Source organism: Bufo gargarizans, chromosome 11, assembly GCF_014858855.1.
Source record: "Bufo gargarizans isolate SCDJY-AF-19 chromosome 11, ASM1485885v1, whole genome shotgun sequence".
NCBI lineage: Eukaryota > Metazoa > Chordata > Amphibia > Anura > Bufonidae > Bufo > Bufo gargarizans.
Window position 1 is genome coordinate 24,170,918 of NC_058090.1, and position 18,826 is coordinate 24,189,743.

At 48.9% G+C, this 18,826-nt stretch overlaps 1 protein-coding gene across 2 annotated transcripts in view; it reads left to right on the forward strand.

Moving 5' to 3' along the window:
* ATG2B (autophagy related 2B) overlaps positions 1-17,044 on the forward strand; it is a 72,834-nt gene extending 55,790 nt beyond the window's left edge. For both annotated transcript variants that reach the window (XM_044272286.1, XM_044272288.1), the window contains exons 36-42: positions 3,888-4,077; positions 4,176-4,245; positions 7,640-7,722; positions 10,709-10,830; positions 12,158-12,312; positions 12,671-12,820; positions 16,322-17,044. In XM_044272286.1, coding sequence (XP_044128221.1) covers positions 3,888-4,077; positions 4,176-4,245; positions 7,640-7,722; positions 10,709-10,830; positions 12,158-12,312; positions 12,671-12,820; positions 16,322-16,552 — 1,001 coding nt within the window. In that variant the 3' untranslated portion in view covers positions 16,553-17,044. The remainder of the gene's footprint in view (positions 1-3,887; positions 4,078-4,175; positions 4,246-7,639; positions 7,723-10,708; positions 10,831-12,157; positions 12,313-12,670; positions 12,821-16,321) is intronic.
* Positions 17,045-18,826: the final 1,782 nt, after the last annotated feature.

Consider the following 18,826-nt stretch of genomic DNA (forward strand, 5'->3'; position numbering starts at 1 on the left):
TGCCGTGCTAGTCTTGTGCATGACTACCTTTCGGGTTGCACTTTGCACTTCCATTGCTACGGTTGGACTCTGGCTGATTCTTCGCTGAGTGACTATTTTTGCAGTGGGCGGACTTTCTTGTGCGCTCTATCCGTTGTTTGGGCCGTGTATGCCTTCTCCTCCCATTGGTGGGTTGGCCTTCTCACTGCTTACGGGGCTGCTCGTCCGTATGCCCCCCTTTATCCTGAGATGTACTTTTTTCTCTTGGGATATGGTGCTTCCAGCAAGCCTTGCACTATTCTCTAAGGAGCTCATTCGGTCCAACTGTGTGGGCCTGAGGTGGTGTCCAACAAACAGCAGATGAATGCCCAATGTATTCAAGGTACCTACCTTTTTTATCAGTAGACGGGCTCTACTTGTTCGCTACTGCACCTGGCTGGGTGGTACTCATTCCTTTCGTGGCCCTTCCGCCCGGGGTGTGTTCGTGGTCCCTAGATGCGTACCCATTCGTTCTCCCGCGGCATTGTTCCCCTGCGCTAGTGGTCACATGCTCGAGAGTGCTGTTGTCTGCAGCGCCTCTCGAATGCTTCGTTGGCTCGTACAGGACTGCGATTCCCTTGCCTGCTGCAATTTCCTCCTCTTCGGATGCAGTGTGGTATGAGTCCTTCGTCTTGGCGCCTCTGCGCTTCTGTCTGATCTGCTGCCAGGTTCGGGCTGCTATTCTCTGGAAGGTCACCCAACTTCTCTTGGGTGCTCGATTACCCAGGTCCGGAGGACCTCCGCCTTGGGTTCGCCAAGGTATTCGCCTTCTGCGAGGCGGTGGACCGGGCGTCTCTCAGTGTAGCGGGTTCTGCTTTTCAGCTGGCCTATGGCTTCCCTGTTGCCCTCCCCTCCTCCTTTCGGTTGGAGGGTGTTATGCCGGCCTCTGTCTCCGCTGCCTTATCTCGCCGGCTTTGTTTGGCTCCCGCTCGGTACGGATCACTCCGATGTGGCTTCCCGCCGGACTTCAGAGGCTGTTCTTTCACTGTCCTCCCCTCTGGGGAGAGCATGGTTGTTCATGTGGATGGTTCCGGTGTTCCTTTTGGCCTCGTGCTGTCTCCCTGGTTCACACTGGCTGTATTAGCTGTGTGCCTATTTACTGAGTCTACCGCGTGCTGTCCTCCCGCTGAGTGCAGATTGCATGGTCCTGCTGTAGACTTGCCTTCTTGATAACTTGGGGGGACTACCTTTTTCGATCCAGATTGTCCTTTGATCTCCCACACCGGGGCTGTACAACGTGGTTACATCAGCATGGACTTTTGCCTGTCTTCTCCTGGTATCTGGCGGATCCTTTGGGTTTTTTCCATCTGTCCTCTGCTCCCCCACTCGGGTGGATACGGGACAACGTTGTTCGAGGGCCGACGGGGCTAGTTTTGTCGACCCTTCTGCCCGTGTTACTGGTCTGCGCCTGATCACATTGGGTTTTCGCCCGCTTGCCAGGCGACTCCAGCGGGTTCGCTACTGTCCACTCCTGGCTGTGTTTCGTCCAGGATCTGTCGTAAGGCTTGGGGTTTTTTTGTATGGGGTTCTGTGGGGAGCTGTGCATTCCCCACTCTGAATTTCTCTCCCCATGGTTCTGTCGTTTACTTGGGGTGTCTAGTGTCGGCGCTGTTCTTCCTCTTCCAGCGTTCCCGGCCCTCTGGGCCTGCCAAGACCTCCTTCCTCGGAGTGGCTCTTTGGTTCCTCTGTACTGTCCTTCGGTACCGCCCTGGGACTATATACTGAGCTCTCGGCGCTCCAATCTTGTCCTTGGGGCCGTTACAGAGGTTCTCTCTACCCCCTCTGTCCGGTACGGTTGTGTTCTGTATCAGTCGTTTCTCTGACGGGTGCCGGAATGGCCCTTCTTTTGTTACGAGCCTTCTGTCTTTTCCAGGACAGGGCTGTTCTACATCCCGTTTTTCTTCGTTCGTTCGTTCCTTCCTTCCTTCCTTCTGAAGGTGGTGTTTGCCTTTCGCTTCAACACCTCACCTATTTGGACGTTGTTTGGGCCTTGCCGTTTTTTTCCTTGGAGATCTCCGACTCTTGTAGATGTTCGGCCTCTTGGGTTTCCAGGAGGTCTGTGCATAGGGTTGACGGACTCCAGGGTGGTTGTCCTCCGCTTGCTCAGATTGGCTATTGCTGAGGTTCCCGCACCTAGGGCAGGGTTCTGTCTTGGTGTCACCGTTCATTTCACCAGAGCGGTCGGTGCCTCCTGGGCCGGAGGCATTGGGCTTCGGCCATGCATTTGGGCAAGGCGGCCACAGGTCTACCTTGCACGCCTTGACAAGTTCTACAGGGTGCATACTCTGACTTTGGCAGATGCTGCCTGCCCCGCCTGGGTTTGCGGGCGGCGGTTCATTGATGCCTTTCGGGTGCTTCACCTTGGTGCTGTGGTCCCTCCCCCTTTTGGACTGCTTTTGAACGTCCCAAGGTCTTCTGTGTCCCCCAAGGAAACTGGGCGAGAAAACGAGATTTTTGTATAACTTACCAGTAAAATCTCTTTCTCGCTCTTTCCTTGGGGGACACAGCACCCACCCATTCATTGTTTTTCTCTGTACTGTTTCCAAGTTTTTGTTACCCGTTGGGTAGTTGGCTTGTTGGTTCCTTGTTGGACTTTGCCTTTTCTCACTGCTTGGACACGCAACTGGCAGTCTCTCTCTCCAGGCTGAGGGTATAGCTGTGGAGGAGGGGCTTAACAGTCTTCACTTAGTGTCACGCCTCCTATGGAGATGAGCTATACCCAAGGTCTTCTGTGTCCCCCAAGGAAAGAGCGAGAAAGAGATTTTACTGGTAAGTTATACAAAAATCTCGTTTTTTTACGTTTTGCTAGTCTAATCAGTAATCGCATATATATTTTTTCTGTTTGTAGTGCTATCTGTAAAGAATAAATCAAGGCAACTGGACGTACTGTAGATTTCTTGAAAACATTTCACTCGTTCTTCCAACGAGCTTTCTCAATTCTGAGTGATTGTACAAAAATTCGGGGAATAAATATGTAACTGAATCCACATCTGGTAATTATACCCAGCATTGGGTCAAAGGTGTTGATTCCATTATCCTAATTGGAGTCAGTAGGTGAAAAAGGTGTCAAGACAGCATTGTATGTGGCAGACAATAGATGTCTAACCCGACCACCTCTGTTCATTTTTAATAAACATCACATTCCTGTTTGCTTTAAACCCAGCAACACACTGAGGCAACAACTGGTTCACCCCAAAGACCCAACGCTTAAACACAAGATGGACAACATTGTGTACGCAGTCCGGTGCAATGAGCAATGCTCAGAACTGTATATCAGCGAAACAAAACAACAACTACATCAGCGTATGGCTCAGCATAGAAGAGCCAAAACCTCTGGTCAAGGTTCAGCCGTGTACTTACATCTAAAAGGAACAGGTCACACCTTTGAAGACAGTCAAGTACGTGTTTTGGATAAGGAGGCTGATTGGTACAAACGAGGCGTGAAGGAGGCCATCTACGTAAAAATGGAGAAGCCAAGCTTGAATAGAGGTGGGGGGGGGGGGGGGGGGGTTAGACATCTATTGTCTGCCATATACAATGCTGTCTTGACACCTTTTTCTGGGAAGTCTTTATCACCTACTGACTCCAATTAGGATAATGGGATCAACACCTTTGACCCAATGCTGGGTCTAATTACCAGATGTGGATTCAGTTACATATTTATGCCCAGAATTTTTGTACAATCACTCAGAATTGAGAAAGCTCGTTGGAAGAACAAGTGAAACGTTTTCAAGAAATCTACAGTACGTCCAGTTGCCTTGATTTATTCTTTACAGATATACCATGACCTGGATAAATGAGAACCTTCACAGACTGTTTGTAGTGCTGTTTGTCGATTCATCTTTATGCATTATTTTTTTTTCTTTCAGTTAAAAGACCCCCGGGTTCTGACGTCACATGCACTTTGCCAAAGCATCTGAACTCCCAAGAAAGAAATCCTGTGATTTCATTTCTTGGACAGAATCAGCCGGTGAGAAATGGGGACATGAATTTTGCAGAGTTTGATGATGACTCCATGAGCGATGTCTCCACGTTCGACGACCAGCCTGTGTTTTTCCGGTGTGTGGCATCTTTCTGTGTCTCATATCCGATATCACATTGATATTAGTCCACCTCACATCCATCCACTTCTCTAATGTTCTCTTTTTCTTATGCAGGGAGTTCAGATTTACCGCTGAGGTTCCAATAAGATTAGATTATCACGGAAAACATGTCTCAATGGACCAGGTAGGCTTGACCCCATTTGTTGTGCAGTAGACACAGATAATCTACAGTGTAGCTTTATAAAGGTGGATTTAGAAGCGCCAACTAGCAGCAGATTATCGGGAAGGAAGCGTTCCTTCTCGACAGTCTGCTGCTCGTTCAGTGGAGACGAAGTCCTGCATTTACATGCAGCGATCACCTCCACTGGATGAGGGATTGCTATTGTGATCACTCATTCTTATACAGCGGCATTGTTTCTGGGAGGCAGATCGCTGGTTAGACCACAAGATCTGCTGTCCAGATACGATGATTGATGTGCCTGCATCGTTCTGGGCAGCGTTCCTGCAAAGTATCTGGACTACCTACACAAACTAGTAAGTGACTTAAAGGGCTTGTCCATCTTCCAATTGCCACTTAAATTCGCACCCTGATGCTCAGCTTGAGCTCTGTGGGTCCACATTCTCACATGTAAACTTCCGGCATAGACTTTGGTCATGCACAGCAGTGCACATTATATCCGTCCATGATGGAAGTTTAGATGCGAGGAACAAATACAGTGACCCATTGAGCCAGAACCGGCCACTGAGTAGGTTTTAAGTTTAGTTAAGTTTCTAGTAACAGGTCCCACTCAGTTGGGGGGGGAGAGAATTATTTAAAGCGCATATTTCAACATAATCAATCTTGGTAAACCAGCTACACTGTGGACTAGGGTTGATCCTTCTGAGTGCAGCAATTAGAGGTGTTGTGATGTTTTATATTAATGAGGTGCTCAGAGCACTGAGAGCTTAGCTAGCCCCTTGGAGCACCACTTCACCACTCACTGTTCTGCACGGATTGACAGGGCTCCGATGTCTGTCCCCGAAATCTCACACGTGCTGGAACGAGTACAATTGCTGCCCCATCCTGAGATTTGAACTGTGCATGCGCTAATTGTACTCTCGCCGAAGCACGTGTGAGATTTTAGGGCCAAGCGTCTGAGCAGTGAGGATAACTAGCCCTGTCAATCCGTGCAGAACAGGTAGTGACGATGGGGGAGAGGTGAAGTGGTGCCCAGACGGGCTAGCCAAGTCTCTCAGTGCTCCGAGCACCTCAATAACATAAAAGTACACATTTCTCTAAAATGACACCATTGATTGCTGCAAGAGAGTTGCTGTTGCACTCAGCATGATCAACCCTACCACACAATATGCCTGATTTTGCTAGGGTTGCTCATGCTGACAAATAACAACCCCTTTTTAAGAGCACAAGTCTCCTTTGCTGATGTGTATTTTAGTAAATGCTGGGATTACTGTACTTCTGGAGCATCCTCTGTATTGTCCAGTTCCCCTGTTATTCCTCCTACAAACTAACACATAAAATAAGTTTTACCAGTTGCAGGATGTGTCCCTGTAATTGCTGACATTGCCAGCCCTCATTGAACAGTCTCAGACAAATGGGTGTGTCCCTACACAGCCAGTCAATTTATTCATAACTTTCCAAGAGTAATAACAGAGTAAGGGCCCTTGCAGACGAGCGTGTGTCATGCTGCGAGTCCGCAGCGCATTTCCCAGCCTGACCTCCCTAGCACTGACGGGGTCACATAGCATCCTAACTCAATATAATGCTATAACACTGGCAGCATTATATCAGTGTCATCTAATACATTCCAGAACTGTAAGGCCCCTTTCACACATGTGAGGTTTCCACGCGGGTGCAATGCGTTAGGTGAACGCATTGCACCCGCACTGAATCCGGACCCATTCATTTCTATGGGGCTGTGCACATGTGCGGTGATTTTCACGCATCACTTGTGCGTTGCGTGAAAATCGCAGCATGCTCTATATTGTGCGTTTTTCACACAATTCAGGCCCCATAGAAGTGAATGGGGCTACGTGAAAATCGCAAGCAAGTGCGGATGTGGTGTGATTTTCACGCACGGTTGCTTGGAGACTATCGGGATGGGGACCCGATCTTTATTAGTTTCCCTTATAACATGGTTATAAGGGAAAATAATAGCATTCTGAATACAGAATGCATAGTACAATAGGGCTGGAGGGGTTAAAAAAAAAAAAAAAAAAAAAAAAAAAAGTTAAAAATAATAACTCTCCTTAATCCACTTGTTCACGCAGCCGGCATCTCTTCTTCTTTGAGTAATAGGACCTTTTGATGACGTCACTACGCTCATCACATGGTCCATCACCATGGTGATGGATCATGTCATGTGCGTAGTGACGTCATCAAAAGGTCCTATTACTCAAAGAAGAAAAGATGCCGGCTGCGTGAACAAGTGGATTAAGGAGAGTTAAAAAAAAATATTTTTTAACCCCTCCAGCCCCATTGTACTATGCATTCTGTATTCAGAATGTTATTATTTTCCCTTTTTATAACCATGTTATAAGGGAAAATAATAACATCTACACAACCTTGAACCCAAACCTGAACTTCTGTGAAGAAGTTTGGGTCTGGGTACCACATTCAGTTTTATAATCACGCACGTGCAAAACGCATTGCACCCGCGCAATAAAAACTGAACAATGGAACGCAATCGCAGTCAAAACTGACTGCAATTGCGTACCTACTCGCGCGGGTTTGCCGCAACGCATCCGGACACGCTCGTGTGAAAGAGGCCTAAGGGTTACATAGCATCCTAAATCAATATAATGCTATGTGACCCCCGTCAGTGCTGGGAGGTCAGGCCGGGAGCTGCGCTGTGGACTCGCGGTGTGACAGACGCTCATCTGCAATGATGGTTGTAATGTGTGCATCAGTACTGCAGCAAATACAGACACAAGCTAACACCATCATAGTACAGACCGCTAGACCTACAGTCGGGCTCGGATTTGCGGCTGTAATACTGAATACTAGGATGTGTTCACATTACCTGCCTGAATGAGGCCTGAAGGCACAACGCCGAGCTGTGCAATCAGATGCTCCAGAGTTATTTCATTGGGAGGAACGGAAGTATTAACTAAAATATACATGGCAGAAGGGTGGACAGGCCGTCTGTAATGGGGGTCGTTCAGCTAAGGAGCTGATAACCCCAGTGGTCAAAAGGTGTGTCCAATAAAAAACAAAACATAAACTAGTCCACAGTGCCTCTCCCTCATTCTACCACAAGTGTCTCGGTCCCATGACTTCTGCATCCATTCACTGGCCTCAGCGGTATTATGAATGGTGTGTCACCGCTAGAGGGGTGCCGTTCAAGCACATGTCACTGGCCACGTTAATGGGGTACGCCTATCAACCCCCAGGAATGTCTGCTTCCATGTGTGACAACGCCCTCCAGGGGATTTCTGGGTTTGTGAACTATTGAACTGTTCAATAACTGATCCGTCATGGCTCTGTAATGAATGGAAGCCATGCTAATGCGAACAGAGCCCGATATGGGTACATTTTAGTATTGATATCATTTTGTGTATTTTTTTTTTTTTTTTCCTAGGGTACATTAACTGGAATATTAATAGGATTGGCTCAGCTGAACAACTCTGAGTTAAAGCTGAAGAGACTCTGCTACCGGCACGGGTAAATAAAAATGATTGCTGTCAATTAAGGGATTGTTCTAACGTACAGAGGTAGCACTACTTAACTGCTGTTTGCACAGTTGGCCTCTTATTCTTTTTGTATTAGAGCATCCACGCTGCACATATGACCGTTCGGCGCACTATACTATTAACGTGGTTTACCGAAAGTTGATTTGGCGCCTGTTACATCTGTATGTACAGCTTCCCCGCCTAGGGCTATAGAAAGCAGGAATCTAGGTGTGTCATTTAGAGAGGATCCAACACCAATCCTGCCAAATCTGTCTTAGTGAATACTCAGATTCTCCAGAATGGTTATTTCATGGGGAATATCTATATTATTTTTTTTTGAATACATTGTGCCATTCCTCTGGTATTCACCCTGGAAATATATGAATAAATTGACACCTGGGTTTGACCATCCCCAGTGACTGACAGTGATCAGGGTAATGTTAGTGGATTAGTGTTGGGCTAACTTGTGTTTTCAAGTTCGGCGTACAAGGTTTGGATTTGGGTTGTCTAAGAATTCAGTTATGGATTCTGCTACCACGGACCATAACGAAATTCTTAGATAACCCGAACTTGAAAACACAAGTTCGCTCAACACTACTTAGAATAATAGGTCATCGGTATCAGTGGAAGTTCGACCCCTAAACCCCCCCTCTCCCGGTGATCAGCTGCTCGCTGGCTCCAGGTCTATACAGCACCCTCCGCAGTGTCGTGGCTAGTTACTGCAGCGCTGCTCAATTCAAGTTAGGCCGAATGCACACGGCCGTGAGCAGTCTGTGGAAACCCAGCCTGGATTCAGGCTGAGAGCAGGAGCGCACGGCGTCATTGGTTGCTATGACGCTGTGCGCTTCATGCTGCCACCGCTGCACTACAGTAATACACTGGTATGATCTATAGAAGTGTATTACTGTAGTGCAGCGGTGGCATGAAGCGCACGGCGTAATGTCAACCAATGACGCCGTGCGCTCCAGACCTGGTAAACACGGACCGCTCACGGCCGTGTGCATTCGGCCTTAATGTAACCAGGCCCAGTCAATACACAGAATTGTGTAGATTTTGCACCTGTTTTCAGCACCCAGAGCTCCTGGAAACAGCTCATCAACACGGGTGTCAGGAGTCGGACTCGCGCTGATTCAAGATTGACGGTCTGTCCTAAGGATAGGTCATTAGTAAGTAAGACGACCGCTTAACATCTAGTTGTCAATTTATTCATAAATTGCTAGGTGGAATAACTGAGGCATAGCAAAACAGAGTCACAATAGATGCTCTAGCATTGTTTTTTCATGGGGAATGTAAGTAGTTACTATAATGGAAATGTCAGAAGAGGTGACCGCTCCTCTATAAGGGGGTCTCTATGTAAACCTGTCATCCCGTGAGAGCACAGTATGGCTTTAACATGTTCCTTTCATGGTCAGGCAGCAGATTCACACAAACGCACCTGGGATTAAAGAGTTGGCCAGGATTTAAAAAATATGGCTGCTTTCTTCCAAAAATAGCACCACACGTCTACACAGGCTGTATGTGGTACTGCAGTATAATCCCATTCACCTGAATGGCGCTGAGACGAGTGAGTGTCACGCTGTGGACTCGCAGAGCACCTCCCAGCACTGCCGGGGGGTCACATGGCATTATATTGATTTTATGATGCTATGTAACCCTTACAGTTCTGAAATGTATTGGATAATGCTGTCAGTGTTATCCAATACATTCCAGAACTGTAAGGGTTACATAGCCTCATAAATCAATAGAATGCTATATGACCCAGTAAGTGCTGGGAGGTCAGGCCGGGAGCCAGCCTCAATGCCACACACAACCCATGGACAGAGGTGGCGCCGTTTCTGGAAGGAGCAGGTTTGTTTTTCTTACCGTGAACAATCCCTTTTAAGGCTATGACCCCCTTTGCAAATAAACTTTTCAATGTTCTTATTGCAGGTTAAAAAAAAAAATGAAGCAACTTTACGATCGGGCTCGATCAAACATTTCCTGCCGTTTTGCTTCTACAGCTCCTTTGCAGACTGTGCGTCTCCATGGTAACAGATCGGCACACAACCTGTAACTTCAGATCTTGCAGCCTGACCCCCCCTTCCATCCGTCTGGCTGACCCACCACGTGGCCCACCCACCAAGGAAATGGGGGACAAATGGAGGGAAGTCCTAGACTGCAATATGTGGTCTGTTACCGTGGAAACGCATAGTCAGCATAGGAACTGCAGCACCAAAACAATAGGACGTTTTAGTTAACATCTATAGCAGAGCTGCTTCATTTTTTATTTTGCATTTATTGGAACATTGGAATAAATTTGGGTTTTTGAAGGAAGAGCATCCTGAAGACACTGATGGGGGACCTGGTAATGTTAAAGGGGCTGTCCAGTTTCAAGAGGAAAGCAGACAACTAAAAAAAAGAATAGATTGTCACTTGCATGACAGATGCTGCAACGCTGCTTCAGTTTTCCTGGCTGCGGTGGTGACATCACGTCGACAACTTGTGACCGCTGCAGCCAATCACTGACCTCAGTGGTGCTCTGAAGAGGCCAGTAGTTGGCTGCAGCAGTCACTTGTCAGTGTGACATCACTGCTGCAGCCGGGAAAAGGAGCCCTGCCGGAGAACTGGGTAACAGGTTGGGATCTGCTATGGGTCGATCCCCTCAGTGGTATGGTTTACTCTTGAAACCAGACAATCCTTTTAGGGTATTCTGATCTGGGACATTTGTCATATGAATAGGATATGCTATAACTGACCAATAGGTGCAGGTCCCATCTATAAGAACGGGGCCCCGGAGTGATCGGAGAGCATGCCGCACATGCAGGGCCCCACTCCAATCAATGCTACAGGACTTTCAAAGTCGACAGCAGTGATTGGAGGGGGTCAGTCATTACTACAAACTAGGACCACGTACTGTCCCTGCTCAGACCATAGCGAGGAGTCTTCACCATGGTGCTTCCTTCATAATCTACTTCTGATGCCAGTTTTCTCTTCTCCAGTCTATTAGGAGTGGATAAACTGTTCTCCTACGCCATCAATGAATGGCTGACCGATATAAAGAAGAGCCAGCTGCCCGGCATCCTGGGAGGAGTGGGGCCGATGCATTCTTTAGTTCAACTAGGTAATTCTTCATCCACTTGTACTTTTTAACGTTTTTTTTTTCCCTTCCCCCAGCGTCACTGTGTATTATAGGGAGCTGTGATCTGCAGTGACACATGAGTACAGCATATGAGGAGTCCAGATCTCCATTATTTTATTTCCCTCCTGCCCCCCATTCTCCGGACTGCTCAGCTGTGCTGCCACAATGGGGAGGACTCTGCGCTCATGTAATGTCAGGCGCAACCATGTATTTCTGAGCAGCTTTAAATGCCGGGGGAGAGTAGGAAAGTAAAGAGGTCGATCTGGACTCCTCATCTGCAGGACGACTCGTGTATCACAGAAGATCGTGGTGGCAGATTCCCTTTAAGGGTTCTGGTTTTATGTGACTAAGGCTTCATGTACACGGCCGTTGTTTTGATCCACTCCGAACTGCAGTTTTGGCGGCTCGGATGCGGACCCATTCACTTCAGTGGGGCTGCAAAAGATACGGACAGCACTCCGCGTGCTGTCCGCATCCGTTGCTCCGTTCTGTGGTCTGCAAAAAAAAATATAACCTGTCCTATTCTTGTCTGTTTTGTGGACAAGAATAGGCAGTTATGTCAATGGCTGTCCGCGCTGTTCTGCAAATTGCGGACCGCAAAGCACACAACAGTCGTGTGCATATAGCCTAAAGCTTACTCACGTAAATTTGGCTCTGGCATTTTTTAACCCTTTCAGTACAGGGCCACTTTTCACATTAAATCCCAGGCAGTTTTTCGCAAATCTGACCAGTGTCACTTTATGTCGTAGTAACTTTGGAACGCTTTTACTTATCCAAGCCATTCTGAGACTGTTTTCTCGTGACACATTGTACTTCATGACACTGGTAAAATAATCTCAGAACGCCCTGGATAAGTCAAAGTGTTTTAAAGTTATCAGCACTTAAAGTGACACTGGTCAGATTTGCAAAAAATGGCCTGGTCCTTAAGGGGTTAAGGTGAAACAGGGCTGAGTCCTTAAGGGGTTAAACCAGGCGTGCCACCGGTTAAGGTTGATTGTGGTGAATAAAATGAGCTCTTTTGCTGCAAAATGATGTACAGTTGCAGCATAATAATTACATTTATTTTTCTGCAAATAAGGTAATGAGAGCACCAAGGGGCTGGCCTAACCCCTCTGTTTGGAACCTTGCTCCGGCAAGACTTCATTGGCACATGCGCAGCTGATGTCGGGATGCTCTCCCCACTGACATCTGCACTGCGCCAATAGAAAGCACGACATATCCGTACAGAACACGTGTACATATAACTAATACTCCTGGCTGCCTGTACATTGGGGTCTGTCAGCGCCTCACACTGTTTGTCTGGTTTCAGTCCAAGGTCTTAAGGATTTGGTGTGGCTGCCCATAGAGCAGTACTATAAAGATGGCCGCATTGTTCGAGGCTTTCAAAGAGGGGCTGCGTCATTTGGCACATCCACCGCCATGGCTGCTCTGGAACTGACCAACAGAGTCGTGCAGACCATACAGGTATCTCCTTCCTGCTGTTGTAAATAACCCTTCACAGATAAAAAGAATTTCCCCACCGTGGACACGTATGTCATATACACAGAAGTGGGATGTCCACCTATAGGGAGGGCGGGAGTCCCTGGACGGGAGGTCTGCCTCTTGAGGCGGCCATCGCATTAATGAAATAGTGGCTGTGCATTTGTGCAGCCATCGAACCTGGAATCGCTGAACTCCTGTCCTGCTGATAGGTGGAGGTCCCGAGGTGGGCGACCACATCCTGTGGTTATGCCATAAATGCCTATGGTGGGACACTCCCTTTAAAAAGCTCAAACTGTTTCATAACACAGGTCTGTCTTTCTATCCGCTCCAATTCTCTTAGGCTGCTGCAGAGACCGCCTATGACATGGTGTCACCTGGACCAAGTCCTGTAGAATTAAGAAGAGCAAAGCGATTTTCTCACCATAGGCTGGTGCATCAACCCGTTGACCTACGAGAAGGCGTCGCAAAAGCTTACACCGTGGTTAAAGAGGTAATACTGCATCTGGAGAATATGACCTTTTCTGTTCTGTGTGCATTGATTCCTTTTAAGATCTCTGCTTCTGGTCAGTGAATAGGAACATTGTTTACATTCAGATGCAGGAAATATGTCCTGATCACACAAGTGCTTGCTTTAGAGCGGGTCCTGGGGGGATGAAAGTCACATCAGCATATGGTTTTACCTCCAGTCACCATAGCTCTCAAATTGATTGTTGACGGCCACATGACTGCAGCTAAACAGTTTGGTGGTTCAGGCTGCTTAGTTTTGCAGGTAAAACTGCAGTTCACTTGCAAAATCATGTGGCCAATAACAATATGAGCTTCCCCTTGTAACAAGCCCTGCACCGTGTGAGCATGAGATGACTGGGACTGATTTTCATCTGAATGTCAACAGTGAAGGTTCACATTCAGCAACTGCAAGAAGAGATATTAACAACTGAAGAATTCAAGGAGTCTTGTGGTATTTGATATTGATGACCTATCCTGATTGAAACAGTATCAATATCTAGATTAGTGGGGTCAGACCCTCACCGATCAGCAGGATAGGTCATCAATAGCTGTAACCCAGACAACCCCTTGAAGCATTGAGCTCACCGAGCATGTGTCACAGCTACAGTAGGGCAGGTTCAGTAGTTAAGATTGGGAACTTAATGTGTGGCGGGTGATTAAAAGGGTTTTTTGAAATGTATATACTGATGACCCATCCTTTTGTATAGGTCATCAGTATCTGATTGGTGGGGGTCTGACAACCGGGACTCCCGCCAATCAGCTGTTTGAGAAGGATCGGTGCTTGCTGCTCACCAAGCAAATGTACATGATGTCATCCATCACAGGGACAAGGAAGTGAAGACGTGACTACAACTAGAACATTGGTTCACATTTCTATAAGCCTAAGGCTCCTTTCACACTAGCGTTCGCTGGTCCGCTCGTGAGCTCCGTTTGAAGGGGCTCACGAGCGGACCCGAACGCAGCCGTCCAGCCCTGATGCAGTCTGAATGGAGCGGATCCGCTCAGACTGCATCAGTCTGGCGGCGTTCAGCCTCCGCTCCGCTCGCCTCCGCACGGACAGGCGGACAGCTGAACGCTGCTTGCAGCGTTCGGGTGTCCGCCTGGCCGTGCGGATCCGTCCAGACTTACAATGTAAGTCAATGGGGACGGATCCGTTTGAAGATGCCACAATGTGGCTGGCTCAATCTTCAAGCGGATCCGTCCCCCATTGACTTTACATTGAAAGTCTGGACGGATCCGTCCAAGGCTATTTTCACACTTAGCTTTTTTTTGTCATTTTAATGCAGACGGATCCGTTCTGAACGGAGCCTCCGCCTGCATTATTATGAGCGGATCCGTTCAGAACGGATCCGCCCGAACGCTAGTGTGAAAGTAGCCTAATTCAGATGAATGGCACAGTTGAATACATTTCTGCAAAAAATCTGCCCCTTTTGAATTCACCCTAAGGCCTCTTTCACACGGGCGTGTCCGGATGCGTCGCAGTGCATTGCGGCAAACCCGCGCATGTAGGAACGCGATCAGTTTTGACTGCGATTGCATTCCGATGTTCAGTTTTTATCGCGCGGGTGCAATGTGTTTTGCACGCGCGTGATAAAAAACAGACTGTGGTACCCAGACCCGAACTTCTTCACAGAAGTTCGGCTTTGGGTTAATTGTAGTGTAGATTGTATTATTTCCTTAAAACATGGTTATAAAAGGGAAAATAATAGAATTCTGAATACAGAATGCATGGTACAATAGGGCTGGAGGGGTTAAAAAAAAAAAAAAAAAACTTGTTCGCGCAGCCCGCATTTCTTCTGTCTTCATCTGTGAGCAATAGGACCTTTGATGACGTCACTGCGTCCCTCACATGGTCCATCACGTGATGAGCGTAGTGACGTCATCAAAGGTCCTATTGCTCACTGATGAAGACAGAAGAGAAGCAGGCTGCTCGAACAAGTGGATTAAGGCGAGTTAAATTATTATTATTATTATTTTTTAACCCCTCCAGCGCTATTGTACTATGCATTCGGTATTCAGAATGCTATTATTTCTCGCCCAATTCCTTGGGGGACACAGGAACTCTTGGGTATAGCTTATCTCCATAGGAGGCGTGACACTAAGTAAAAGACTGTTAAGCCCCTCCTCCAGCAGCTATACCCTCAGCCTGGAGAGAGAGACTTCCAGTTTTTTGCTTAGTGTCCAGGCCCTTTCGACGCTCGGATTCTCTGTTTGTGGTCCGGAGGGTCCGCGCAGGGGGCTGGCGGCATCTAAGGTGGTTGTTGCCCGCTTCCTCAAGATGGCTATCATTGAGGCTTACCGTGCTAGGGGCAGGGATCCGCCCTTTGGTGTTACCGCTCATTCTACGAGAGCGGTCGGGGCTTCCTGGGCTCAGCGTAATCGTGCCTCGGCTGAACAACTGTGCAAGGCGGCCACCTGGTCTTCTTTGCACACATTCACCAAGTTTTACAGGGTGAACACTTATGCCTCGGCGGATGCTGCCTTGGGCCGCTTGGTCTTGCAGGCGGCGGTGCCTTAATGTTTACGGTGCCTGGTTCGCTTTTGATTGTGGTCCCTCCCTGTTTGTGGACTGCTTTTGAACGTCCCAAGAGTTCCTGTGTCCCCCAAGGAATTGGGCGAGAAAACGAGATTTTTGTATAACTTACCAGTAAAATCTCTTTCTCGCTCTTCCTTGGGGGACACAGCGCCCACCCATTGTTTTTTTGTTGCCCTTCGGGTGTTTTTTTCTGACTCGTTGGTATTGGTTTGGTTACTCCTTGCCTTTGTCTTGCACTACTTGGGCACATAACTGGAAGTCTCTCTCTCTCCAGGCTGAGGGTATAGCTGCTGGGGGAGGGGCTTAACAGTCTTTTACTTAGTGTCACGCCTCCTATGGAGATAAGCTATACCCAAGAGTTCCTGTGTCCCCCAAGGAAGAGCGAGAAAGAGATTTTACTGGTAAGTTATACAAAAATCTCGTTTTTCCCTTATAACCATGTTATAAGGGGAAATAATAATGATCGGGTCACCTAGCAATCGTGCGTGAAAATCGCACCGCATCCGCACTTGCTTGCGATTTTCACGCAACCCCATTCATTTCTATGGAGCCTGTGTTGCGTGAAAAACGCACAAAGAGGAGCATGCCGAGTTGAACGTATTGCACCTGCACTGAATCCGGACCCATTCATTTCTATGGGGCTGTGCACACGAGCGGTGATTTTCACGCATCACTTGTGCGTTGCGTGAAAATCACCGCTCGTGTGCACAGCCCCATAGAAATGAATGGGTCCAGATTCAGTGCAGGTGCAATGCGTTCAACTCGCGCATTGTACCCGCGCGGAATACTCGCCCGTGTGAAAGGGGCCTAAGAGAAGCCCCCAGCATGTTAACATCCAATCACTTTTGATATTGCTTTTCTGTCTAGCCTTACCTTTGACTATAATCATGGCGTCTCATATGCTCCAGGTTGCCCCCAAACACCTCTTTTTCCATATTGTTCTTCCAGGGGATCACAGACACGGCTCAGACCATCTATGAGACAGCAGCTCGCGAACACGAGAACAGAGGGGTCACCGGCGCAGTGGGCGGAGTCCTCCGACAGATACCACCCGCTGTTGTCAAACCACTTCTAGTCGCAACGGAAGCCACATCAAACGTGCTGGGTGGAATGAGGAACCAGATCAGGCCTGACGTCCGGGAGGAAGAGTCACAGAAATGGAGAATAGAAGAAGGATAGAGCGGAGAGCTGGCGGAGCGTGCGGACATACAGCAGGGTGAATACTGTGACCCAAAATTACCAGGCTGGCTCAAATTAAGCTTATTATTATAATTTTTTTGGCTCAGGAACGGGTGACTCTTACCTACCACATTTGGAACCTACCTGGGTGCACTGACATATGCAGCTCAGCTATCATGGCTCCTCAGCTTCAGCTCCCTCCGTGAATTCCAAACAGGAAAAAGAGAATCTCTCAATTTTGGCAATAGCTTTTCACAAGCGTTCAGCAAAGCGTTGTTTTTTTTTTTTTTTTTTTTTTTTTTTTTTTTTTTTTTTTTTAATCCCATCGGCTTTGCACTTGGTTGAAAGATTCCGTTCCATGTCGTAGGTAGATGTCGCGTGGCCGAGCCCCCCTCCCTATCGCCGGATCTCGCGGTCAGAAGTCTTGTGTTACATTTAGTCTGTACATTTGTAATCTGTTTATAGTGTTAATAAAATGTGTGATGGTGAGAAGCTGCGCAATGTGTTAGTCTCACCGAGGGGCCGCCGTCCGAATAGGTATTTTACACACCAAGTATCGTAGTATACATTTGCTGCATGCTTTGGGAAAGAGGACAACGTTTCCGTCGGACATAACCTTAGGCCCCCATTCTCCCGACAGAAGCCAAATGGCGTGTCCATTTGGCCTCTGTCAGGTCCAGGGCTTTTTTTCTGGCGGAACGCACCGGAACGGCGTTCCGCCACCTTTTGACATCGCAGGCTGCGATGTACCGTGTTTCCCCGAAAATAAGACATCCCCCGAAAATAAGACCTACTTCTAGTTTTGCCTTGCGCTGTAATATAAGGCATCCCCCCCCCCCGAAAATAAGGCCTCCCCGATAATAAAGCCACCCCAGTATAAGGTCCCCGAAGCTACGGTACCGTAAGGCGTCTGACTCCTCTGGACCCTACGGGCGCCGCCACGCAGCTCACTGATTGGCCACAGCGCAGGAGGTGCGAGGTCTCTTTAAATCAGAGAGACCGCGCCGTTGCCAGGACAAGCTGCCGCCTTCTTCCGCCCGCTGCTCGCTCTGCCCTGACGGAGTCTGGCTGACTGACAACTTGGCTGGCACGGACACACAGGGGTGACAGGTGGGGGGGGGGGAATATCTGATGGAAGGTGGGGGATGTCTGGTGAAGGTGGGGACTAAATACCTGGCACAGGAGAGGGGGATCATTTAAAATGACACAGGGGGATCGGGGGGGGATCAAAATGACACAGGAGGATCAGAAGGGGGTACTGAAATGGCACGGTAATCCCCCCCTCTGATTCTCCTGTGCCATTTTGACCCCCCCCCCCTGATCAGCCTGTGCCATTTTAAGTGATCCCCCTCCCCACCCTGATTTTTTTGTTCAACAATAAATGTGTACCGCATTTTTCTTCATGGGAAAAATAAGACATCCCTGAAAATAAGACCTAGCGAATCTTTGGGGTGGGGTGGGGTTGGGGGGGGTCTGTGGATGGCACTGGGGTGGGGTTGGGGTGGGGTTGGGGTTGGGGGGGGTCTGTGGATGGCACTGTTGTGGGGTTGGGGGGGGGGGGGTCTGTGGATGGCACTGTTGTGGGGTGGGGTGGGGGCGGTCTGTGGATGGCACTGTTGTGGGGTGGGGTGGGGTGGGGGCGGTCTGTGGATGGCACTGTTGTGGGGTGGGGTGGGGTGGGGGCGGTCTGTGGATGGCACTGTTGTGGGGTGGGGTGGGGTGGGGGCGGTCTGTGGATGGCACTGTTGTGGGGTGGGGTGGGGGCGGTCTGTGGATGGCACTGTTGTGGGGTGGGGTGGGGGCGGTCTGTGGATGGCACTGTTGTGGGGTGGGGTGGGGGCGGTCTGTGGATGGCACTGTTGTGGGGTGGGGTGGGGGCGGTCTGTGGATGGCACTGTTGTGGGGTGGGGTGGGGGCGGTCTGGATGGCACTGTGGTGGGGTGGGGGACGGTCTGTGGATGGCACTGTGGTGGGGTGGGGGCGGTCTGTGGATGGCACTGTGGTGTGGTGGGGTGGGGGCGGTCTGTGGATGGCACTGTTGTGGGGTGGGGGGGTCTGTGGATGCCATCCACAGATCCCCCATTAACAGTGCCATCCCCATCTGGGGGGTTTCTTTGCTGGGGTTTCTTTACTGTGGTGGGGTGGGGGACGGTCTGTGGATGGCACTGTGGTGGGGTGGGGGGCGGTCTGTGGATGGCACTGTGGTGTGGTGGGGTGGGGGCGGTCTGTGGATGGCACTGTTGTGGGGTGGGGGGGTCTGTGGATGCCATCCAC